The following is a 24853-nucleotide window of genomic DNA, read 5'->3' on the forward strand; positions in this document are numbered from 1 at the left end:
ATCCATCCATCTACCAAGTCTATCCATCCACCAACCAGGCTATCTATCCATCCAACTAGACTTTCCATCCATACATCCATCCACCAACCAGGGTATTTATCCATCCATCCACCAACCAGGGTATCCATCCATCCATCCACCAATCAGGCTATCCATCCATCCATCCATCCACCAACCAGGGTATTTATCCATCCATCCACCAACCAGGGTATCCATCCATCCATCCACCAATCAGGCTATCCATCCATCCATCCATCCACCAACCATCTTATCTATCCATCCATCCACCAACCAGGCTACCCATCCATCCACCCATCCACCAACCAGGCTATCTATCCATCCAACTACCCAGACTTTCCATCCATACATCCATCCACCAACCAGGCCATCCATCCATCTACCCAGGCTATCCATCCATGCATCTACCAACCAGCTTATCTATCCATCCATCCATCTACCCAGGCTATCCATCCATGCATCTACCAACCAGCTTATCTATCCATCCATCCATCAACCAGGCTATCCATCCATCCGTCCATCCACCAACCAGGCTATCCATCCATCCAACCAGGGTATCTATCCATCCATCCATCAACCAGGCTATCCATCCATCCACCAACCAGGCTATCCGTCCATCCGTCCATCCACCAACCAGGCTATCCATTTATCCACCAACCAGCTTATCTATCCATCCATCCATCTACCAAGTCTATCCATCCACCAACCAGGCTATCCATCCATCCATCCATTGGTTAGTCTTTACTAAACAGCATTTTTCTAGTAATTCTATTTTCTAGTAGACTTCAGAAAACGGAAACACGAAGACAAAAAGACGTTTTCTATCAAACCTCATTAAAGGTAAAACTTTTTCTTTTAACACGGGTCATTTCCAAATGTTTATCTATTGTTTACATAAACTAAGCTGTTTTCTGTAACACTACTCCATCCATTCATGTTTCATCTGTCAATAAAACATGGCATATGTATTTTTATTGCATTTTTTATTCATATTTTTTTCAGATTTGAGGTTTGCATAGTAATAATAATAAACTGTATTTGTATAGCACCTTTCAAAATAAAAATCACAAAGTGCTTCACAGTAAAACACAAAATATAAATAAAGAATTATGAAAAAGCAATTTTAAACAGATAGGTTAAATCCACCTACTTGCTTGAGCTTTCATTGGATATTTTCTAACTATTAAAACGTAATTGCTTCATTTAGCATCTGCTTAAAAGCAAAAACAAAATAATTTTTTTGCATACTTGTTCATAAATTCAGGTGTTGAGGTACGATTATGCAGAGAACCAAAAAGCTCTCATCTCAAAGTGGAGAGAAATTCAAACACTAAACTGTGTCTTGGTGAGAAACAAATGTTTGCTTGACCATCAAAAACAAAGTAATAAAGCAGAACTTGTGTTTTTCCAGTCAGAATGATGTCAGTTGGGCCTTCTGGTTCTTTCTGCCCCCCACCCCCTGACTTGTGGTGTTGCTGGTTTCAGTCTCTGGCATAAGTGGGTGTGAGGATAAAACAGTGAGTGAAGGCAGACGAGGGTTATCTACGGCCGTGGCGGCTACGCAAAATGAAATTCCTTCCGTTTATCTTGTTGGAGACCGGCTCTAATGAAGGAATGTGGGATACAGCGGCTCACACCTCCAGCAGACGGTCCGTCAGCCACGCTCTCGCTCCAAAACAAACCATTTGGAACTTTTGCCTAGCAGAAAATCTTTATTAATAAGACATGACGGGTTTTAAACTGAAACATCCTTTAATTTTGGGTCAGAGTGACCCGCAGCAGCGGAGCCTGCTGGCGCCAAGGCGCCGCTGCGTTCAGGCCGATCAGAGCAGAATGTAAATGACCTCTGCCACACTTTCATCAGAAAGCACTTCTTCTTCTCTCGTGCCATCCTGCCCCTCCCATCCTTCTCTCTCTCCCCCCCTGGAGAAAAAGTGGAAAGTCATTAGGCACAAATGGGGTGGAGAGAGCTGTGGGTTGCCATAGCCGCCAGAGTCGGGGCAGAGCGCTGCGCCGCCGAGCTCCTCGCTGCTCAGAAAACAACAGCATGAAGTTGGATGAACATCCTTCAGGATGGGACACGACGTGAGTTTTCCTTCCTGAATGAATGTTGTGTGTCATTGCGTGGTGATCAGGGACGGACACATTCATTTGGGAGATGCTACAAAGTTAACTGAATTTTAAGTGTTTTGAATTATTTCACCAGCCACGCATTCAGAGGAATGAGGAGGTTCTCTGACAGCTCGCTGGACTAAGTGGGGTTCCAGAGAGTCCGAAGACGATGGGCAACGCCATGCGAGGCGCCATCGCCTTCATCCCCTCTGAACGCTGTCAGCGCTTCCTGGTGGGGGACCTGAAGGAGATGCCGCTGGACAGGACTCTGGACCTGAGCGGACGGCAGCTGCGTCGGCTGCCGGCGGCCGCCTGCGTCTTCCATGAGCTGGTGAAGCTCTACCTGAGCGACAACCACCTGAGCAGCTTACCGCTGGAGCTGCAGGGTCTGAGGAAGCTGCAGCTTCTGGCTCTTGACTTCAACTGCCTGGAAGAGTTTCCTCTGGCCATCTGCAGGTTGTCCCAGCTCAACATCCTCTACCTGGGAAACAACCGGCTGCATCAGCTGCCCAGAGAGCTGAAGGAGCTGAAGGAGCTCAACACTCTGTGGCTGGAAACAAACTGCTTCACAGATTTCCCTCAGGTGGTGTGTGAGCTCACCAACCTCAAGACGCTGCACCTTGGCTACAACCTCCTCCGCAGTTTGCCAGAAGAGCTGCGGCGGCTGGAGGAACTGCGGAGCGTTTGGCTGGCGGGGAACCAGCTGACGGAGTTCCCCCCAGTGCTGATGCAGATGCCGTTTCTGGCTGTGATTGACGTGGATCGCAACAAAATTCGCCACTTCCCCAGCCTTTCTCACATGCAAGGGTTGAAACTGGTCATCTACGACCACAACCCGTGCGTCAACGCCCCGGCGGTGGGGGAGGGCGTCAGGAGGGTGGGGCGCTGGGCGGACGGTCCAGATGAGGAGAAGGAGGAAGATGGGGCGAAGGCTGTGAGTGGAGCTCCCCCACCTGAGGAGGTGGAGGTCCGCGCTGAGGATCAGCAGAACCCCTGAGGGGAAGAGAGCGGCCCTCAAACGGGGTCCAGCTGTCATCGCCACAGAGGGGCGTGGCATGGATGGTGATGGAGATGTTTATTAAAGGTGATCGCACAAAACGGAACAGACAAATGTGTAATTCTGATTCCTAGAACGATGTACGCCTTAAAGGAACCTTTCAGTCCCAGCCGTTCCTGTTCATCTGTGTTTTTCATTGCTGTACGTTTGCATGCAGGCCTGGTTTTCCCGTTTTACATTAAAATAGTGGATTTTTTACATTTAGACGACAGAAAAACAACTTTTATCACTACAGCTTGTTACAGAAGCAGCAGCACCAATATTTTAACAAGTGAAAACACAATCATGAAGGTTCTTTTCTGAGCTCGCGTTTTTTTCTGAAGCATAAATTCGTGACTCTGCAGTAAAAATGCATTTTAAACTTGAAAAAAAGAAAAGAAAATGAAGGTAAAACAAACCCCATTTGAGTCCATGTGATGGGTGACGTCAGCCACAGAGTGCCTCATTGAGACAAATGCATAATTTATCTGATAAAACTGCGCTGTGGCTTTGGATAAAGACTGCTAATGGGCCTTAATATCATTGCCATAAGCTTTGGGTTTGAAAGAGAAAATAAAAGCCGGCTGTGGTTTCCCAGAGAACCAGAGAATATTCTGCAGATTCAAAATGGGAAATACTGTACTTTATGAAAGCAGCAAACGGGCTATTTCTATCATAAATGTGACACTTTTAACAAATCATGTTTTCTGTTTTCGTGGAATTTTACAGCAAATAAAGCAGATTATTTTGCACTTTGGAAAAACTCCACAGGTCGGGTTCATTTGCTGTTTCAGCAAACTGATACGATAAATCAACTTTCTAAGTTTATTAAGAGATTTAGAGATACTGGTTATTAATTATTGATTAATAAAAGTTCGTGGAGAAAGAAGTTTGTTTTTCTTGTTAAACTTGATGTCAGTTATTTGCAAACTAAAATTAAAAGTAAATTTCACAAATAAATACAGAAACAGAAGGTAATGCTTGATGCTCATTTTATTTTTCAGTGCATAAATAAAGTCTCTCCAGAGTCTCATCAGGTCGATCCGGATCTTCTGAGCTCTCATGGAGTCCAGAGGAAACATCTGGGAGTTCAACCACCAACCAGCAGCAGCTGCACTTCATTCACTTCTATCCTTTTACAAACTTTTGCTTTTCAAACACACAACACTCACAAATATGAGAAACGATACAGTTTTTACTGAGCACAGTTGACTTCAATTCCTCACCTAAAGCGCTGCCTGCTTGGTTGTCATGGAAACAATATCATTTATATTAGAAAAAACAAGAGCAGGGTGTGTTTCATCTAAACCTGGCAAAGCAACAAACACCTGTTTAGAGGGATGGAGTTTCACTGAGACTGAACAAAAAGTGACAGTTTTACGTCAAAGACTGTTTTAGTGGAGAGTCTGTGGAAATGAGGAGATCTTTTTCTTCAGAGAAAATCCCAAACGAAGCTCCTCTGAGGAGAGGTCGGGGCAAGAACTGACCCTAAAAGTATGACCAGACTTCAGCAGAAGCGTGTCGCCTTTCAGACAAACGCTGAACGTTTCTGCAGATGATCTGATGCCAGCCAGAGTCAAAGACACGGCAGAGCAGGACCATCTGCAGACAAACGTGAGGAGAATCTGTGCAAACGTAACAGAAAAGGTTCATTTCAGGAGTCATTTGGAGGACCTGCGCTGGAGACGTTTCAGCTGCTGGAACCGGCAGACGTGGTTCAGAGGCTCATCCAGGGTCCAGCTCTGTGCCTCAGCTCCATGTCTCCGGGCTGAGCTGCGGGGCGTCCACTCGGACTGTCCGTTTCCGCCGGATCCTCCTCGTCCCGCGGCTCCTCTTCCTCACTTTTTGGACCTTGCGCCTCGGGAACGTCGGTGCCGTTTCCCCGGACGACCGTCAAGGTTTCGATGGCTGCAGGAACGCTGAGATCCTTCAGGGAGTTTTCCTTCTCCATGCGCTTCCGAACCTCCTCCTTCCTCCTCTGGATGCGAGTGTTGTCCCCCATCATGACCTTGACTTTCACCTGGTCGGGAGGCCAGAGCCCCCCCCATATGAACTGCAGGTAGCCCAGCAGAGCGATGGCGCTCAGGAAGGTAAAGTTGGTGGCCACGCCGATCACGGCAGACGTCACCGGGAAGTTGTACATAACGTACCGTATGCCCGTGAAGTAGGCGTGGATGCGCAGGCGAGACGAGTAGATCTGCACCTGCTTGGAATGGACCTCGATGACGGCGCCGATGGCGGGCTGGTAGGCGTTTGACTTGTACTCGGAGAAGAGCTCCACCTCCACGAGCTGCTTCTGCTCAGCCATGCCCGTCAGGAGGAGAGGAGAGAAGAAGAAAGTGCTGAGGGCCTGCAGGAGGGCCGAGCGGTAATGCAGCATCGCTGATCGTCCCACCGAGGACACAATGCCCCCACCCCTGGTGTAGCAAAACATCTTGACCATGAACATGCCCAGCCGTTCGTTCACAGGAGACTCTGGCATCTCCAGCTCCAAGGAGATTCGATACGGTTGACCGTGGGCCATGACCTGCTCTCTGTCGTTCCTCATAAAAGAGATGTTGGCTGTTGGGAAGGAGCAAAGCCCTGGACCACTGCAGTCCGTGGAGTAGTAGAAGTGCACAGGTGTGGAGAAGCTCACCGAGGGCATGTAGGAGTAATAGAAGCTCCCGTAGAGGAAGACGGAGACCCACAGGAGCAGGCAGAGGATGCAGAACAGGATGGCGGCCTGGAAGATGGTCCGCCGAGCTTTCAGGAGAGTCACAGCCGCCACATCCTGCAGCCAATGGAGGAGCGGCCCCACCGCCTGGTGCCCCATGGCTTCAGCAGGCCCGGGACAGGGTGTCCTCCCGCCAACTCCGGTGGACTGCGGCCTCCCCGGGGACTCCGGCTTCAGTTCATACATTAGAAGAGGGGGTCTCCGCTCCCGAACTGACTGAGATGAGAACTGCGAGATCTTCAGCCTCCACGAGAAAACTGCGCAGCTTCACTGCACCCAACAATACCGGAGAGGGGAAAAAACGTGTTCCAAACAAAATGTCTGGCACAAATACATCATTTCTGTGTTTGTTTCGTTCTAAGAGGCTCAAAAACATCCTGTTCGCCGCTCAAACCGCCACAAAACTGCGACCCCGCGACCCGGAAGTTGTTGACAGGGACCGGAAGCGACGCCTCTTCTTTGTGTCGGCTTCGAGCGGCGGTGCGACGATTTAGGAAGCCAACGAGCCGAGGATGGGCAAGAAAGGTCGCCTCGCAGGAGCAGCCGTGGGACGAAGAACGATCCTGCAACTTTCCCCTCCCGGTAACCGCGGTGCGAATGTCGGAGAAAGGGAGGAAGCCCCTTCGGGATCCGATGGTAGCGTTCACAGCACGTTAGCATGCTAGCATTATTAGCCAAGTGCTTAATCCTTCGCTGTTGAACAGCAAAAACCTGTTTTAAACAGTCGCTACTTTATTCATATGTATTAATGACAAATTATATATAAAAAAATGTACCCATGCATTAATGGTGTGTTTGGACGTTGCTTACCTTAAACTATTCTTACCTGGCAGTCAGGTAAGGCCTTTGTGCTAAGCTAAAGGCTAATCGTAATTCGTTTTTTTTTTTTTTTTTTATTGAAAAAGACAATTGAGGTTAACAGTTTGAGACAATTGTATACAATTATGCAAAGTATGGAAACATCGAAAAAAAATACTGGACATGTACAAACAACAAATGCAGAATATAACAATATTATTTTTTTTCCAATGATACAGAAAAATAAAATAAATACAAGACATAAAAATAAAAAATAAATTAAAAGTAAATTTAAAAAAAGGGGGGGGGGTTACATAGACATTGTAATGATTCTTAGTTTAGGGGGCTATCAAAAAGCTGCAATTTACATATGATACTTTGAAGTTCCATAGACAGTTAGTTTTCCATGAAATTTACAGATGAAAAAAAAGAGCAGAGTTCTTTCTGAAACGTAGAAAAAAAAGGTTTGATTTTAAGGAAACGACATTTATGTATATAGAATTTACCCAAAATAATTACAACATTCAGAATAAGTTCTGAATTCGGTTCTTGTCATCGCGGGGCGCGTCCAGAAGGTTTTTCTCTGCTGTATTAGTTGTTTATGTGGTTAACAGTACTGTTGGGTTTTTCTGCATTTATTTTTGTGTTGGCTTCAGATTTCATATAAAAAGTTAACTTTCTTTGTCTTTCTCCATCTTAAAAGGAAAAGGTAACTGGTGTAAAGGTTTCGCACATTAAAAGTTAACGTAAAGTAAAACTTACTCCTCAGTCTGACCTGAATTCATTTTTTCTGAGATCCTGTAACAATATCAAACACCTTTAAAAACGTAGAGGGGAAAATCTCTCTGAAGAAACTCAGGAGTTATGTAATAAAGTTATGTAGATTGTAAAAAACGATTGAACTTTCTAAATCAGTTGGTTGCACTATTTGAGTGAAGAGGGGACGTGTTCCTCAGACCCTAAGGTCATTCCACCGTTTTCATCTGGAGTTAAGGTCATTGGTTGCTGGAGCCTATCCCATCACCTCCTACATCATAAAGTTGCACAGTCGCGCATTCACTACAAGTGGAAAGAACCCGGTCTGGATTTGAACCACATACCTTTTTGCTGATAGACGCTTGTGCAGCCCGGCTGTGGCTCAGTGAAACGGCCGGCTCTCATAAAATCTGTTCCTTCGTCATCATTTTCTGTGCAGACGAACAGGATGGAGATGGACACAGATTTGGAAGACGAACCAACCCAAACGCTCCAACAGTGAAGGCCACCCGTAGGTTCATGGTCGGGTGGGCGGAGTCTTCCTCATGCAGCGAGGCGGCCTTGTGTGAAATGAGTTGTTTTTGTCCCTGTAGAGGGCCTGACCCTGCTTGGAGCCTATGAGGACAGTGAGGAAGAAGATGCCGGAGATTCTCACCGTTCAGCGGCAAATTCTCAAAACAACCAGCCAGCTGACATTGACAGCACTTTGGCTAATTTCATGGCTGTGAGTATTCTAAGTATTCAGATATTTAAAACACATGTAACCTGTTTTTAAAGAAGACTCTGGGATGTATTTGTTTTTTGCTAGAGTGGCATTTACTTTGAGATGTATTGGTTCAAACTAGACTGTGGTGCCTTTGTGTGAGACTTTCAGTGTTTTTGCTGTTGTTGTCTATTGGTTTTTATTTTCTGTAATTATTTTAGAATCTAACGCAGAAGTCTTTGATTCTTGTGATCCTTAACCCAAGTGTGCAGCTGAATCAGTTATTTACACTTTGTGAAAAATACATTTATCATTTATAAACAACAGTATGTTTTTCATTGAATTTAAAAAACAAAACAAAAAATTAACATGAAAATCAAAATATACAAATTAAAAAAACACTCATGATTGAGACTGAAAGGATTGAAAGCCACGATTTTCCTGCCTTCCGTGTCTGACAGTGGACTCATACTTAAGCATAACGCATTCTCATTCTATGTTGGAACTCTGGGAGTTTCCTAGACGTTTGTTTGACTTGTGCTGGTTTCTGAATCAGCTGTTTATTTGCACAATGAGCAGCCCGTAGAAAACATGTGCAGTGATCTTGTATAACCGTTTGTGAGAAGACCTTCAACGTTCTTGCCACAAAGAAACCAGTTCTGGATTTGAGGTTCGTTATTGTGGCGATGTCCAACCAGAGACACAAGTCCTTGGAGTGTGAAATACTTTTAGTTGTTGACCTTTATGTTCATCTTTAACTTTGAACATTTTTGTAGGAAATTGATGCAATCACCACTCAGCCAAGTTCAGAAGAGGCTGCTGCTCCTCCTGCTTCTGTGCCGCCAAAACCTGAAGCCAAAGTGCAGCCGTCAGCAGATGGAGACGGAAATCACCAGCAGAGTGGAGACTTTGAATACGACACGCAGAACTCGCTGGCTGGAGGTACGATTCACTTTTGCTCTCCGTGTTGTTCTCATTGCTAATTATTGGTCTCATTTGCCTGATAAGGAATCAGCATCCAAAGAGACTTTAGTGACGTGGAGCCTCGTGCACGTCAGAACGGTCTTTCTGTTCTGAAAATGTCATGGAGGTCTTTGGAAGACTTTTTTGGTGGGCAAACATCAAATGAGGGTTTTTTTTGTTTGTTTGTCTCAGTGGGAGTTGAGATGGGAGACTGGCAGGAGGTTTGGGACGAGAACTCTGGCTGCTATTATTACTGGAACACTCTGACCAACGAGGTTTCCTGGGAGCTGCCGCATTATCTGGCTGACCAGGTGCAGAGCCTGGGTCAATATTCCAACAGGTGAGAAGATCTCAGCTCTTTGGACCAACATTAGGAAATGACGCTGTTCTGAAACATCGTTCTGAAATCTTTGTTTTTCTAGTGTCAACGGCAAAGACACAGCGCATGCTGCGTACGTGGCTCCAACAGCCGCCCCCCCAGCTGTGAAAGAGACCAAATCAAAGGCCAGTTTGGTTGAAGTTCACTCAAACTTGAATCTGCTGGTCTGTTCCTGGAGAGCTGCTCCTCTGAGGTGTTTTCTGTCCAACAGGAGGTCATGGAGAGCGTCGTGGCCCTCACAAACGAAGAGGAGGAGCACAAAGGAGTGGCTGCCTCTCTCCTCGCTCCTCTAATCCCGTCGGAAGTGAAAGAAGCTGAAGAGAAGTGGAGGAAAAAACTGCTCAAAGGTTTGGACGAACCAGAAAACAGTTTGGATCCAGACGAAGCTCAGAAGCCGGTAGGATCTCCCTCCACACCCCTCCGGGAGTCAGACTCCACCCCCGCCGCCCAGAAAGATCTCGCCATAAAGAAAACATTGGGAGAAAACGCAGAAGCTGACGATGCGGCTGAGGAGGACACGATGGAGCTGGAACTCGCTCTAGAGAGGAAGAAGGTGGGTCGTAGACGGGTCCGGGTCACAGTAGAACCAGGACTCTCATTTGAGTTTTATTTCTGTTAAACGCACATCAACGCTGACAGCTTAATGAAAAGAGTCAAAGGGAAAATGGAAAAGTTTAAAATTAGTTGAAGAATTTAGAAGAAAATCCAATCAAAGCTGCAATTAGCTGAGTTAAAGTAAATAATACTAAACAATACTAGTTTTTATTCTACAGCAATACACATTAATAAAATGGCTGAAAGACATAAAGGCCTGTTCACACCGGGACGAATTTCGCCGGCGATTTTCGCCGATGTTTAACGCCTCGTGACTAAACAAAGGGCCCCAATGAGAGTGTGCACACCGACGCGAAAAAACGCCAGGCGTTAAAGCGTCAAAAAAAAAAACCGCCTCGGGTTCGTTTTTTTTTTCTCGTCGCGTCGAAATCTACTCGACCAATGAGAACGGCGCTTTTGCTCACGTGTCTGGAGCTTCTGAAGTTACAGTAAAACACAACTTGGGGGCGCTCAAACAAAACTGCCTTGCTGAGCACACATACCAGCGAAGAAGTTAGACGCCAAGTAGCGTCTACACAGCAGCGAAGAAATAATGACGGACATTCTAAAATATCCCCGAACCAAGCACCAGTTGGAGCTACTGATGCTTGAAATATTCATGTTTTCTTTGTTTGATTCTGACAAGCGCGTAAATACTTGCTCTCTTCTTCTGAGTGAAAAGCGACTTTAAGAAGCGTAAAGTTGCGCAGCGCCACCTTGTGTACAGGAGTATTTCGGTTTTACATTAAGCGCCATCTAATGTCAGGGAATGAAATTGCATGTTCACTCGGCTCATCGTCAGCGAAAATCGCCTGGGTGTGAACACAAAAAACGTGGCGAAAAACGCTGGCGAATAACGGCTGGCGAATATTCGTCCCGGTGTGTACGGGCCTTAACAAATGTAATTCTGTGTCACCGTGGATGTTTTTATAACTTGCTGGTCTGTGGTCATGTGATGTTTTTTTAAGGTATATTTCTTCTTTTTTCTGATCTTATCAGGTAAATAATTGTTTTAAAGTTTGAATGTTTTACTGATCAAAGAATACTTTTTAAAGTTAAGCTTCAGACAAAAAAATCTCTGGAAAACAGATTTACTGAACTTAAAGAACAATTACAATTGTTTTCTTAACATGAAAAAAAAAATAGAAAATAATGCATGTAAGAGTTTTTTTTTAATGAAATTTTCTTTTATTGTTGTTATATTTAAAATTAATTCACAAACTGAAAGTTATCTGCTGACATTCTTATCCCATGGACCTTTAAGGATCTGAAGGTTTTCTGTTCATTTTTAAAATAGTTGTCATTTGAAAATCCAACCGTCTAAGCAGGAACCTGAGGGTAAACTATTGAAAATGAATCTAAAGAGGATCTGGATGTGAGCCGTGGATGTTGGTACATTCATACAGCGTGACGAGCATCCCATAATTTCCCCACCTTCTGAGTGAAAACGACTGTTTTTACGGCTCAACCTGAACGGGTTTCTCACCTGCCCCTCAGGCGGAACTGCGGGCGCTGGAGGAGGGCGACGTGAGCGCCGGAGGCTCCAGCCCGTGTTCAGAGGCCAGCCAGGAAGCCGCTGGGTCCCGAGGCGTCCTGCTGAAGAAGAGCCGCTGGAAAAGCGTCTTCCCCGCCGCTGACAGCCCAGACTCCAACAGCAGGAGCTCGGACCTGCCGGACAGCGCCGACACGGGTGAGGATCTGTGCGGGAAAACCTGCTGACACTTCGAAAGCAACTGCTTTCATATTTAGGCCTGTAATAAATGTCAACATCGTGCTTTTTTAGCTCCGCCTACAGTTCTGGAAAGTCTCGTGGAAGAAGAGAAGAAGGAAGCCGACAGCTCCGAGGACAAAACCGCCTCCAAACCTTTAATAAAAGACGAGGTTGAAACGCCTGAGCTGAAGGTGAGCGGTCGCCTGTCGGCTTGACCTGGGGGGGTTTCCAGAAAGCAGGTTATGCTAGCTCCCACGGTAAGTTTGAAGCTAAGGAAGTTGATAACCTCAGCTTTCAGTTCCAAAAAACAGAGGTATGTTTCAGGGTTTGTCAAGTTGCCATAGCAACTGATGCTCTGAACATAACCTGGTCTGGAGCAGGTTTAGTTGAAGGTTAGTTTGTTTTCAGAGAGGTGAAGCAGCATGGCGTGTCCATTTGAAGATGATTTAGTGGATGAAGAAGCTCAGATAATACTTTTTCCACCATGAGAGGATGATAAGACCACATATGGATGTTGGAAAGAGAAACTTTTTACCTTGATCTAACTTAATTATTTGGCTCAGTTAAGAAATCTTTTTTTAGTTAAGTCAGCTTAAAAATAACACGTAGTTTTCAGACAGTTATTTTACTTTCATTCAAAATAATTCAATTAAGTAGTTGTAACTTTGGTGCTGCTGTTAGATCGGCACTGCAAAGGATTGTGGGATACCTTTCCCTTTCGGGACAGATTTAGGTTTTTTAACCAATTGTGTTTAGTTGTTTAGCGGTTTTACTGTGTTTTGTCTAGTTATTTGGCCTGTTATGTTTAATTCTGTCTGCACCATGAGTGAGAGGGAGGGAGAGGATGGTGAGTTTCTATAGCATCACTAGTGTATCAGTATGGAATAAGAACTAAGTTACTGTAAAAGTCATTGTAATGAAGCTATGCTTCATGTTGTAAATCCACACTGTATCATTTATTTTAATTTGATGAAAATGAGAAAATCTGCTGCCTCAAACTTAGACATATGAGAGTTCAAGAAGTACAATAAATTAAGATGAAAAACATTTAATTGAATTGGAGTAAAATGACATTTAGTTGGATAAATATGTAAATTTGAGTTGGATAGATATAAGAAACTAGGTTGAATGAATTTAATTCAATCACTTGTTACCAATAGAAGTAATTCATTTAAGTTGGATAAGTTATATATGCGTCACAATGAAAATAGAAACGAGATAGTAACTTGTGCGTTTATTTTGTTCTTTTTCTCCAAGCAGAAACTCTTTCTTTTGCTGATGATGCAGTCGTGTTACTTTTTTGATGGACGTATAATCTTCATACGCCGTCATTTGAATCTCCGTCTCACTGAAACGCGTTTCCATGGTGACTCCGTAAATCGGCGATCCATTGAGAATGTCTTTATGTACTTCACGTGCACGTGCATTAACCCAGGGTTACCAAGTGGAGCGTAATTACGCTAACTCATATCCGGTCTTTTGGAACCGACATACCCAGAGTAAACAAGTTCTGGCAGATTTCAGCCAGAGTTCAGGCTTAAAGTCAGGCTAGTTTAAACGGGCCTTCTGGAATACCCCCTAAAGCAGTTATTGTTGTTCTGTGTTGATGTTGTGAAAATGCAGTTTCAGATCGGAGAACTGGCCAACACTTTAACCAGCAAGATGGAGTTTCTGGGGATTAACAAGAAAACCATTTCAAACTTTCATCTGCTTTTGCTGCAGACTGAGGTGAGAAGATGATTCTTTTTATAGTCCTCATTAAATATTCAAGCCTTCATTTGCTTTACTCATGTGAATCCATCATGGAGCGGCTCCGCAGACGCTGTCTTAATCACTTTTTTCCTCCTCCTCACTCCTCTTCGTCTCCTTTTGCAGACTCGTATCGCGGACTGGAGGGAGGGCGCTCTCAATGGGGTCTATCTTCGCCGCAGGCTGCAGGAAGCTGCGGAACACATAAAATATTATGAACTTAACGCCACCCCTAAAGGCTGGTCCTGCCACTGGGACAGGTACGCGCTCCTTACCTTTCACATCTGTACCCCCCCTCGCCCCCAAAAGTCTTACGGTGTGACTACAGCCCCCCCAGTGCCGAGGTTGCAGACTTTGTAACATGACTTGGGGAGAAGCGTCACCAGTGCGAGCGGATCAGAAAAACGTACCAGAACCAGACTCCGGGGGGGGTTGTGTTTTTGTTTCTGAGCCGTCCTGCTTCCTGTCGAGCGGCCACAAACGGCGCTCCGTGTCCCGTTAACGCATTCCTCAGCCCCCTGTTGTGTGGGGGGGTGCTTTTAACCGGGCTCGGTAAAGAAAATGAAGGAGGGGTGTATCTTAGAAGGGTTGGATTCGAGGGAGAGCTTTGCCCTTTACAGGACTGCAATTCCCAGAATGCAAAGCAGCAGAGTGATGCCTTGGGAGCAACGAGTGTCAGCCATCAAATAAAAGGTGAAGATGGAGCAATGACGGGAGCCCAGCAGGTCAGACCAACTCTTATTTCATCTGTCTTTCTTATTTTTATTATTGTGATGTAAATGAACTGATGATGATGATGATGATGTGGGAGGAGCTTCCTCCTCGCTGTGTGGGAGGGAGCTGCTTGTCTGAAACAGAACAAACATGGCTGAGAACTACTGTCAGCACCTAGAGATGATTTGTTTTGCTTTAGTTGTTTTTGAGAACAAGGTGGGTTCCCTGTCCACGCCCAGAACCGCACCCGTTGGGCCCTTGTTCTGGACGCTCACAGTTTCTGTGAGGCCACGCCCGCTTCCCCTCTGTCTCCAGGGCAACATGCTCCTCAGCAGGAGTCAGAGACGGCTGCTGAGACTCCCGTCTCCTTCTCTGTTGTTCCTCTTTAGAGAGCACAGGCGGTATTTCTATGTGAGGGACCTGACGGGCGCCTCCCAGTGGGAGTTCCCAACGGAGGAGGACAAGGAAGAGGACGGCGCCCAGACACGGACGCCGGGGGATCCAAAAGCGCCCGAGTCGGCTGCCGTTGCTGCAGGTCTTTGGAGCGACCGTCTGCTCATCGTTTCCTCATTTCTGCCTTTTTAACTTTCCCTCCAAATCTTCCCAGAAGCCCCCGCTTATCCCGCTGCTGATCCTCCGCCGCCTCCTCAGCCCGCCACACCCGCCTTCTGGTCTCTGTCCCAGCCGCCACTGCCCAGCAGTCCCCCCCCACCCTCCTGCTACCCCCCTCCTCCACCCCTCCCCCCAGACTCTCCTCCTCCCCCTCCTCCACCCCCAGACAGCGACGGAGAGATCATGGAGGTGGAGATGGAGATGGACGATGAGAACGACGAGGAGCCTCCAGCGCCCGGAACGGAGGAAGACGGCAGCGGGAGGAGCCTGCTGGCGTCCGGCTCTGTCGGCCTGAAGGTGGGCGGAGCTTCAGCAGGTCACAGTAGCGTGCGTGTTGCTCGGTCGGTGCTTGAACGCGCCTCCTTCCTGTTTCTGACTCAGGACATGGACTCGAGTCCTCTGGGGAGGGGGCAGAAACGTAAAGCTGGACCGATGGGGAAATCCATCACCATCGGCAGCAGCCCCATCCTCTACACACAGCCAGTGGCTAGTGCAGGTAAAAACACCTGAATATTTCTTATTCTACGTGACGGCCTGAGCCGGAAAACTTCTAACCTATTGCTCTGAGATATTTAGGTTCTTCCCTCAGAGTTGAAGTTAGTCCCTCATTTTTGATTTCTTAGCGATTATTCAGACAAAAGCGTCTTTTAAAAGTCGGATCTCAGGAAGACCTGGGCTTCTTCAGGTCTTTCAACCGTCTCAGTGTTGCTTCTGTCTGCAGTGCCTCTGATTTCTGCCACGGCCTACTGGGGCGTGCCCGCTGTTGCTGCACCTCTGCTCCCCTGTGAGCCTCCTCTTCCTCCTGTCCCAGCTTTACCTCCTCAGCCACCACTGCCTCCATCCAACCCCCCCTTTGAACTTCCTGGACCAAAAGCTCCTCCGGTGGAAAAGATCAAGAAACCAAAGAAAGAAAAGGTTAGCCTTAGCTCGCCAAGCGTGTTCTTCTGTCTCTGAACTGGACGTTCATCTGAGCTCTCCGTCTGTCCAGACAAAGAAGAGTAAAACAAAGATGCCTTCGCTGGTGAAGAAGTGGCAGAGCATCCAGAAGGAGTTGGATGAAGAGGAGAAGAGCAGCTCCAGCGATGAAGACAGAGATCTGCTCAATAAGAAGAGCATTGAGGAGTGGAAGCATCAGCAGCTGCTAACGTGAGCGCCACCTGCAGTCCGTCTGACCTTCAACGCTCTCTGCTCCTCTAACTCTAGCTTCTGCTTTCAGGGGGAAAGCGTCAAAGAACGCCAACTTTGAGGCTCTGCCCGAGGACTGGCGGGAACGCGTCAAGAAACGGAAGACCAACATCACGTAACGGAATCGCCGCTCCGTACATTCCCTCCGTGACGCGAGTCGGGACGGTTGGAATGAACCATCATTGTTTTGGTGAAACGGGGGGTTTGGATGTGCTCCTCTGTAGATGTGCCAAAAGTCCCGTTGGCTTTGTTTTACGGTTTTGTACGAACAGACGTGCAGACGGACGCACTCTGCCGCTCTGCAGGCATCTTTCTTTTAGGGAGCCTTTTTACAGACATGTACAGAAATGAAACTTCAGGTGGAAAAGGGAGAAATGTTCTTGAACTTGTATATTTTGTATAAAGTTATTAAAAAATGTCCACAATTTTCCAGCAAATTGTATAATGTTTTTGGGTTGTTTGGCATAAAGTGGCAGTTTCTCCGTAACCGTTTGTACAGCCGAGTCTCTGGAACTTCGGCTGGTCTTCGATCAGTTCGTGCCTCTGGAAGGAGGCGACAACAGCTGCTTCTGTGACCTGAGAAACAACACAAAGGCGTTTCATCGAGGTCGGACTCGGAGAGGATTCTGCTTCTAGTTTCCCTACTTCAGATGACTTTTCCCTTTTTAACAAAAACTCTTGAAAATGTCTGCAACTTGTCCAAAATTCTGCCTCCAGGCCTTAATGAAAAGAATTCCATTGAGTGTACTTGGTCTGCACTAAAGGTGAGGCAGTTTACTTTTTATGTAATATTTATGTGTTGCAAACTTAAAATGTTCCAATTTCATTTAAAGAAGTATTCAGATGGGATACTTACACACCACCCATGGACGGATTACAGAATACTTGCTGTACTTCTACTGCAGTACAGGTATAAACTTGTGTAGAAGAGCCGTTTGGTGCTTTTTAACCGTCTTTCATTTGGGTTTGTCCCGTCAAAGAGGCGACTGCTCTGATTTCCGGTTCCTGTTTATTTTTTTGTTAAGCACTAGTTTATCTTATTTTATTGTTTATTTGTTGACAAAATTAAAATCCCAAAACAAGGCAGTATAGGATTTTACTGATAGAATACCGGAACAAAGTCTAAGCAGTAGATGAAAACAATATAAATATTATAAAGTAGAGTAAAAAGATGAAAAATTAACAAATAATAGAGTACAAAGTAAATAAAACAGACATAAAACCAAACTGATAGAAACAAAAATTATTAAAATAAAAGAAACATTTCATCAATCCAGATATGCTCTAGTTTATCCTATTTAAAAATAAACATTCACTGACTCACTTCCGGTTCAGCGGTGCCGTCTCCAATAGTAACCGGTGTTTCTGGCAGCGGGTTGCTAGGCAACGCAGCGTTCCTAGTCATCAGCGGCCCGTCTTCACGTCTTTGACCCCACAAGAAACAAAAGGTTCCGTCAGAAATGACCGCGGTGAGTCACGAACCGACACCGGAAAAATGACGTTTGTGAGCCGCAGCCGCGGCGGGAAAACGGAGCGGCAAACGGCTGTGATCTTCCAAAACTCTTTGTCTGCACTAATCCGGAGATTAGTCTGTAGGAAATGTAAAGGATCAATACTGACTAAAGTGGAGAATCTGGAAAAGCCAAAGTTAGCTTCAATGCTGTTAAAAACAAAAACAAATAGATAAAAAAATGATGATGAATTTTAATCGAAAGAGGAAAAAAAGACTAAAAAGATCAAACAAAACTTCAGAAGCAGGGTTCTGCTGGTATTTCCGTTACCATTGTTTGTGTGATTCTAACAAAGGCTTTTGGAGTTTGAACCAAATAAACATAAACATATGTTTCAATGTAAATGATTTTCCTGTTAGAGAACCCAAACGTCGGCCTTTCCTGCCTCAGCCGTCAGGAACCTGTTGAAGAGCTACCAGCTGGACGCGTGTGACCCAAATGCAGAGGAAGATGAAGAGAACCTGGAAAAGAGACGACAGCGTACGTTCTTCATCATTGCTAAGGCGTGGCTGCTTGGCTCCTCCCACATCAGTGCACTGTGGGTGAACCGTCAGTGAGGGGTTTGTGTCCTGCTCCACAGTGACCTTAGACCTCCGTCAGAGCCTGCGCTCCCGCCAGCTGGTGGTCCGCTTTGACGGGGGCCGGCCTGTTGTGGGCCTCAGAGCTCCGCTGGACCTGGTGGACCTGTCCACGGTCTCCCAGCCCCGCTGGCCCGTGGAGCGGGAGGTCATCGGCGCCGTCATCGAGCACATAGGTCCCTTCATTCTCAGCAGCAGCCTCTGGAACGCCGGTGGAAGACTTTATAACAAACGGTGTGCTTTTGCAGAGTGGGACCCCCCGGATCCTGAGCCTTTCTACAGGCCCACCGGGCTGGAGGTGAGGCCTGAGGCTGCGGGGGGGCAGGGCCAGCTGGTGTTCTGCAGCGACCTCGGTAAATGTTCCAAAGCTGCAGAGCTGAGCGTGTGAGGAGGTTCTCTTTGGGTTCCCTTCAGGGACCGAGTCGTCTATGAGGTTCTGGCCTCAGGTCTCTGCCTAACCACACCCTGTCAATCTTTTCAGCTACCAAGCATCCCTACTTCAGCGGTTCTGTGGGGGGCAGCAGGGAGCCCGTCAGGAGCCCTGCCCCCTTTGACGACCCCTCAAGCTTTACCCTGGAGTTCGAGTCCCGCTTCGAGAGTGGGAACCTTCTCAAAGCGGTCAGAGTGTGAGTCGCCTTACTGACGGACACGTCTCCACGGCGTTCGTCGTCTCATCGTCCTTTGACTCTCTCGGCCAGGGGTCTCCATGACTACCAGCTGACGCTGCGCCCGGACCTGTACACCAGCAAGCACATGCAGTGGTTCTACTTCAGAGTGAGGAAGATGAGGGCCGGAGCCACGTACCGCTTCACCATCATCAACCTGACGAAGAGCAGGAGTCTGTACTGCCACGGCATGAAGCCGCTGCTGTACTCTGAGAGGGCCGCCGAGGAGAGGGGCGAGGGGTGGCGCCGCACGGGCGCCAACATCCGGTACTTCCAGAACTGCAGTCAGGTCAGAGGTCACTCAGCTCCAGAGGCACAAAACAACATCTGCTGGTACAATAGTTCCAGAACTTTTGGAGGAACGTCTGAAAATGTTCTTCAGAGATGAGAACAGGATTCCTCAGCAGGAGGGGAACGTCTGAAGGATCCGTTCTGTTCCGGGTCTGAAGACCTTTGGACTGAGGAACAGGAACCACGTTCATGCTTCAAACGTTCTCTGTCTGTGTTCAGGATGCCAAAGAGAGCAGCAGCGAGGTCGTGGTCTCCTACTCGCTCACCTGGACGCTCCAGTTCCCCTACGACTCGGACACCTGCTACCTGGCCCACTGCTACCCCTACACCTACTCCCACCTGCAGCGCTACCTGAGGCGGATTCCTCCCGCCGCCGCCTCCTACTGTAAAGTGCGCGTTCTGTGCCACAGCCTTGCCGGGAACGCCGTGCACGTTTTGACCGTCACGTCCGAGTCTGCCAGCAGGCGGGAGGCCGCGCACAAGAGGGCTGTGGTGCTGACGGCCCGCGTGCACCCCGGGGAGACCAACGCGTCCTGGGTGATGGAGGGCCTCCTGGACTTCCTGCTCGGGGACTCGGAGGACGCTCAAGTCCTCAGAGACAACTTTGTTTTCAAGGTGTCGCAGAGAACCGGCTTGTCTGACCCGCTCCTGTGAAAGGCTTTTATTTTGAAAGGCGTTCTCCCTGCAGGTGGTGCCCATGCTGAACCCGGACGGCGTGGTGGTGGGAAACTACCGCTGCTCTCTGGCAGGCAGAGACCTGAACCGGTACTACAGGTCCGTACTCCGAGAGTCCTTCCCAGGTGTGTGGCACACCAAAAACATGGTGGAGAGGTGAGAGTGCACGCTCCTGATCTCCCAGCAGCCCTAGCGCCTCTGCCCCCCTCCCCTAACCCGTGGAAACCAAAGCGTAACTCCGCCCCCAGACTTAGAGCTGAGATGGAGGTGGCTCTGTACTGTGACTTCCACGGACACAACCGTAAAAACAACGCCTTCATGTACGGATGCAGCGGCCGAGGGGACAAACTCCAGGAGAGAGTCTTTCCTCTGATGATGAGTAAGAACGCAGGTTGCCAGGTGAGTTCCAGGTGAGGGCGCCCCCACCTGCTCTCCTGCTGCACGTCTGCGTTTGTCCAGCTTCCGCTTCAGTTCTCTTTCCAGAGCTGCAAATTCCGGGTCCAGAAGAGCAAAGAGGGTACCGGCCGGATCTGCATGTGGAGGCTGGGCATCCAGAACAGCTACACCATGGAGACCTCCTTTGGAGGATCCACTCTGGGTGAGCAGACCTCCTTTGGAGGATCCACTCTGGGTGAGCAGACCTCCTTCAGGAGGCCTCCACGGGTCCAAGAGGAGGCCGTCCTTCGTCCTGTGAAGCTTGTGTTCTCTTCTTCGCTTCAGGTGACAGGAAGGGAACTCACTTCACCACGCGGGACCTGAAGTCTCTGGGCTTTTATTTTTGTGACACTCTGCTGGACTACTGTGACCCAGATCCAGCAAAGGTGATCCACACAGTCTCTATGCACACATGTGGTGATGGTTCTGGTTCTGGTTCAGCAGCGGCGAGGCGTGAACACGTGTAAAACTCTGCAGTCTGGTTCTGGTTTCTGCTCCTTTGACTGAAGCTCGTTTCCTGTTCGACCTCCTCCCAGAACCCAGAACTTTGGTTCTATGGTGTCTTCATCAGAGACTCTGATAGAAACCAGGAGGTTCTTCTGGTTTTTAGGGTCTTTCTAGAGGCAGGAAGGCCTCAGCTGCTCTCTTCAATGAAGAACACGGGTTTCCTGATGGGGGGGTTCCTCAGGGACGCGCTGCAGCTTCTCTCCTCGTTGTGTTTCCAGGTCATCGTCTGCTCCGCAGAAGTAGAAATGCAGCTGAAGAAGAAGGTCAGAAGAAGAAAAAGCAAAGAGGGGTCTACCGGCAGCATCTCTCTGTCTGACCTAGAAACCAAGTACAGCAAAGCCCCTCCCACCATGTCCCACCATGCAGCGGATCAGGTGATCAGCTCGTGCGGTGATCACTTCTCTCTGCTTCCACAGCACCAGCGGATCCAACAGCTCCGACTCAGACGGACCTCCGGTTCATCTGCTGAATCTGACGGAAGCAGCTCCTCCTGAGGGACTCCAGACAGGAAAGGTCGGCTTTCCGTGAAGGACGGACATTTAACCCGCAAACCGCCCTCGTGATGACATCACTGTTCTCACAGCAACCTGTAGGAAGGAAGAACCGCCTGAAGACTCGGAAGGACAGGAACCGTCTGAGGTCCGGTGGAAGGACACGGAACCGCCAGCAGACTCCAGACAGTGTAAGTGTGATCGGATTCAAGCGTCGTCCTGTTTTCTGGGAATGAGACCTCATCCTCTGCAGGGCCCCCATCCTCCCCAGGACCCCCATCCTCCTCACGGTTCCGCGGTCAGAGAGCGATCCAGCAGAACCGGGCCTGATCCTCCTCCTCAGGAGTCCAGGAGACGGCAGGTCTGAACCTGACATGTTTCACTGACATGCAACCGTCCCGAGGTGTCGGCTCTCCTAAGGAGCCTCCTCCTGTCTGCGCAGCTGAGGCGCCTGACCCCCCCTCCCAGCAGAGCGCCCCCCCGACAGAGGAGCAGGCCCGTCCAGGTGAAGACGGGCCGCCCCGGCAGCTCTGCAGAATCTCACGCCACCGAAGCGGCTCGGTGTTTCCAGGTCAGAGGTCAGAGAAGCGCCGGCAGCTGGGACCTCCCCCTGAAGGCCAAAGCCGCCCCCGCCGCGGCGGCGCCGCGCTCTGGTGAGGCCGGATTCAGGGTCTGCACAGAGCGGCGTCCGCCTTCACTGATCCACCCTTTGGTAACCAGGTGACCCGGCGGCAGAGCGGCCGCAGTGGAGATGCTCCACCCAGCTGCTGCACCTGAAGACCTTCCTCCTCCCCCCCCTGCACCCGCGGCGCCCCCACCCATCTTTGGCCTCTGCTGCGGACCACAGGGGACACCGGAAGGATGCTCACCTGTGTGCTTCAGCAGCTGTCCCCCCCATCATGCCCCCCCTCAGGTAGACTTCAGATCAAAGGTGTGCCAGGGGTCTCACGACCCCCCCCTCCCCAGAAGACTGACAGATCTTCTGCCTTCTTCCAGCAGGTTCAGTCGGCATCTTCCTAGAGATGCTCCCCCTCCATCCCTGCTTCCTCCACCCCCCCATAAAGACCACCAAACCCCTCATCGCTCATTTTTACCTGAACATTTTTAACCAGGTGTGTGTGTGTGTGTGTGTGGGGGGGGGTGTAACGTCTTTACCTGCGTCCTCCTGTGATGGACCCCCCCACACACACACACACACCACCAGGGACCCCCTCATAGCCGAACAGGATGGAGGTCTGACTGCTCCTGGCCTGGCCTGGCCTGGCCTGGCCTGGCCTGGTTTGGACCGGCTCACATCAGGAACACAAACCATGACAGGGGAAAAGGCACTTTATTCACTTACAAGAAATACAAAAATAAATATGTAGTCATGTTTCAGAACCAGCAGAACCACAGACGGGTGGGTTTCAGGCCCGGTCCTGATGAGCCGGGCCGTGCTGAGACGCTTCTGTCGTCAGTCAAACTGTCGCAGATGAAACTGGCTTCCTGTGTGTCGGACCATGTCCCGCAGCGCCACAAACCCCGTGAGAGCCTGCAGCAGAACCTGCAGTCAGACACGGCCGCCCCAGAACCTCAGGTGAGCGTGCAGAACCGTACCTGTGTGAGCACGAAACAGCACAGGACCACGTGGACCGCCCGCTCCAGGGGCTGGATGAGCAGAGCCTCGTTGAAGAGCTGGAAGAGGACCAGAGGAAACTGCAGCAGGATGCTCAGCAGCCAGAAGCCCGCCAGCTCCGGAACCTGCCACAGACAGAGCGGTCAGCCGCAGGGCTGCGTTCAAGACCGCCAGTCCATCCGTCGGGTTCATCAAACTGACGGATGGACTTCCCGGAGAGGAACTTTTAGTCTCTCAGAGACAAAAACTGTTATTTAAACAACAATTTATCATTTAGCAATACAAGCCCCTCCCTGGTTCCTTTAAACCAGCAGAAATTCAGCCTGGCTGCTGCTGTGCACAAACGTCCCACCTTCTCCTGAAGGTTCCCAGCGTAACCCAGGTAAAGTCTGATGACCTCGATCAGCGTCATCAGCAGGAGAACAGTCACCAGGATGAACTTGTAATAGTCCGGTAAGGCAGGATACTGAAACCAGACACAAAACGCTGATTTCCTGACAACATTGAACCGTTCATTTCAAACCAACACTGTAAAAAATGAGAAAACACTGAAAAACATTTTGTTGGTGTGTCTCTCAGCCATGATGTGTTTTTTCTACTAAAACATCCCCATCACCCCGTGAGATGCTTTCAAAGTCCTTCCGCTTCCTTGGAGTCTCACCTTCAGCTGAAGCATGACAGTTTCGCAGATCCACCACCAGGGGAAGAAGCACACGTTGAAGTACAGGGACAGCTGGAGCTGCAGGCTGGACTGAACCCGCCGGTCTGTGGACAGCAGGACCAAACGTTGAGCTCACACTTGTCCCTAAAAACCCCAGAGCTGGTGGGAGGCCAGAGCTTCGCCTGCAGTGACGCTCCTGTGCTAACATCACGGCTAACGGAGGCAGCGTTTTCAGTTACCGTGAGGGAAAGACGTCCCGGTGCCTTTGGGAAACTCCTCAGTGCGGCTCCGGTCAAAAAGGACGTTACGGGAGAAATCCTCCAAACGTTTCCTAACGGCGTCAGGAAGCTCCATGCTGCGAGGAACGTCCCGCTGAAAGCAACACGCCGCATACAGAGGAGCTGCCGATTCCGACGCTCTGAAACGCAACGTGGGTTACCATAGATACCAGGGGTCTGGGTCTCGCGCTCTGACGTGCTCTCGTCTACTGTCGCCACTAAGCAGCACAAGATCTCGCGATAAATATGAAAGTTTTTCAGGACGCATCCAAACACAGAATGTTTTCGTTTAAAATCAGAAACTGTACGGAGCCCCCCCTGATGCCAGGGATTGAAAAATAAATAAACTGCAACAAAGTCCAAGAATCAAACACAATACAAATACATCAAAAAAGATACAAACAAGGACAAAGAAAGAAGTGGAAAGCAAAAAGAAGCCGTTTATAAACATCTATATAGAAATAATTTAAGAATTTCTTTACACGCTTTAAAGGGGTGTATAAACTAGTTTAAAGTCATTTAAAAAGGGAAAAATGGCCTAATTTTCATAAAACAACAGCTAAAAATAAAAAGTTACTAAAATGATCAAATTTTGTTGTTCGCCTTTCAGCACATCCTGTCACAGGTCGCCACAGTGAATTAAATCAAATTTTACGTTATTATAGGTAAATAAAGATTTTTTTTGAAAGCCAATCCTAAAAATATAAAATTCTGGCTAAAAAAGGAGCCAAATTACGAAAATAAAAGTTTTCTTTAGGTTTCCATTTTGTTTTTCACAAAGAGTAAAAATTCTATGCATGGATATATAATCTTTTTTTAATTATCTTTTTCCTTTTAGGAATTTAGAATGTAGAAAAAACGGATATTATGGGGGTGCACGGTTTGCGCTCTTGCCTCACAGCAAGAAGGCCCCTGGTTCAAGCCCCGGCTGGGGGACCTGAACCAGAACACCAACGGGGGACCTTTCTGTGTGGAGTTAGCATGTTCTCCCCGTGTATGCGTGGGTTCTCTCCGGCTTCCTCCCACCGTCCCAAAACATGCTTCATAGGTTAATTGGCAACTCTGAATGGTCCCTAAGTGTGAATGTGAGAGTGAATGGG

The 24853-nt window shown here is 48.3% G+C and overlaps 5 protein-coding genes across 16 annotated transcripts; 3 read left to right on the forward strand and 2 right to left on the reverse strand.

The window, feature by feature from the left end:
- Window positions 1-1651: 1651 nt before the first annotated feature.
- Window positions 1652-4139, forward strand: lrrc10 (leucine rich repeat containing 10). Its single transcript, XM_011476533.3, has 2 exons — window positions 1652-2103; window positions 2225-4139. Exon 2 carries the CDS (start codon window positions 2300-2302, stop codon window positions 3125-3127), a length of 828 nt encoding a protein of 275 aa, XP_011474835.1. The 5' UTR covers window positions 1652-2103; window positions 2225-2299; the 3' UTR covers window positions 3128-4139.
- Window positions 4140-4141: 2 nt separating this feature from the next.
- On the reverse strand, window positions 4142-6310 carry bscl2 (BSCL2 lipid droplet biogenesis associated, seipin). The gene has a single exon (XM_004070210.5). It carries the CDS (start codon window positions 6066-6068, stop codon window positions 4884-4886), a length of 1185 nt encoding a protein of 394 aa, XP_004070258.1. The 5' UTR covers window positions 6069-6310; the 3' UTR covers window positions 4142-4883.
- fnbp4 (formin binding protein 4) lies at window positions 6301-16483 on the forward strand. Of its 4 annotated transcripts, none has more exons than XM_023956132.2 (17): window positions 6301-6518; window positions 7876-7947; window positions 8030-8160; window positions 8916-9081; window positions 9295-9442; window positions 9525-9606; window positions 9693-10034; window positions 11573-11765; window positions 11859-11977; window positions 13410-13514; window positions 13662-13795; window positions 14639-14784; window positions 14857-15158; window positions 15243-15357; window positions 15583-15776; window positions 15850-16007; window positions 16078-16483. In XM_023956132.2, exons 1-17 carry the CDS (start codon window positions 6395-6397, stop codon window positions 16163-16165), a joined length of 2619 nt encoding a protein of 872 aa, XP_023811900.1. In that variant the 5' UTR covers window positions 6301-6394; the 3' UTR covers window positions 16166-16483. The 4 variants fall into 4 exon arrangements, with proteins under 4 accessions (XP_023811900.1, XP_078805239.1, XP_078805240.1 ...); XM_078949113.1 differs by having other exon boundaries at window positions 14860-15158; XM_078949114.1 differs by having other exon boundaries at window positions 6302-6464; window positions 14860-15158.
- Window positions 16484-17375: 892 nt separating this feature from the next.
- On the forward strand, window positions 17376-24186 carry agbl2 (AGBL carboxypeptidase 2). 9 transcript variants are annotated; one of them, XM_023956127.2, is made up of 18 exons: window positions 17376-17515; window positions 17917-18037; window positions 18138-18311; window positions 18384-18488; window positions 18617-18761; window positions 18834-19089; window positions 19311-19706; window positions 19780-19922; window positions 20015-20165; window positions 20238-20397; window positions 20487-20587; window positions 20927-21036; window positions 21125-21221; window positions 21292-21390; window positions 21453-21560; window positions 21642-21852; window positions 21920-22112; window positions 22196-24186. In XM_023956127.2, exons 1-18 carry the CDS (start codon window positions 17507-17509, stop codon window positions 22305-22307), a joined length of 2691 nt encoding a protein of 896 aa, XP_023811895.1. In that variant the 5' UTR covers window positions 17376-17506; the 3' UTR covers window positions 22308-24186. The 9 variants fall into 9 exon arrangements, with proteins under 9 accessions (XP_023811895.1, XP_023811898.1, XP_023811899.1 ...); XM_023956130.2 differs by having other exon boundaries at window positions 21471-21560; XM_023956131.2 differs by having other exon boundaries at window positions 20238-20364.
- Window positions 22511-23851, reverse strand: tmem17 (transmembrane protein 17). The gene is made up of 5 exons (XM_011476534.4): window positions 23715-23851; window positions 23476-23579; window positions 23167-23280; window positions 22796-22939; window positions 22511-22730 (listed from the first exon to the last, which is right to left on the reverse strand). Exons 1-5 carry the CDS (start codon window positions 23827-23829, stop codon window positions 22653-22655), a joined length of 555 nt encoding a protein of 184 aa, XP_011474836.1. The 5' UTR covers window positions 23830-23851; the 3' UTR covers window positions 22511-22652.
- Window positions 24187-24853: the final 667 nt, after the last annotated feature.

The sequence above is a fragment of the Oryzias latipes genome, chromosome 6, assembly GCF_053564925.1.
Source record: "Oryzias latipes strain Hd-rR chromosome 6, Olatipes_Hd-rR_3.1".
Lineage (NCBI taxonomy): Eukaryota > Metazoa > Chordata > Actinopteri > Beloniformes > Adrianichthyidae > Oryzias > Oryzias latipes.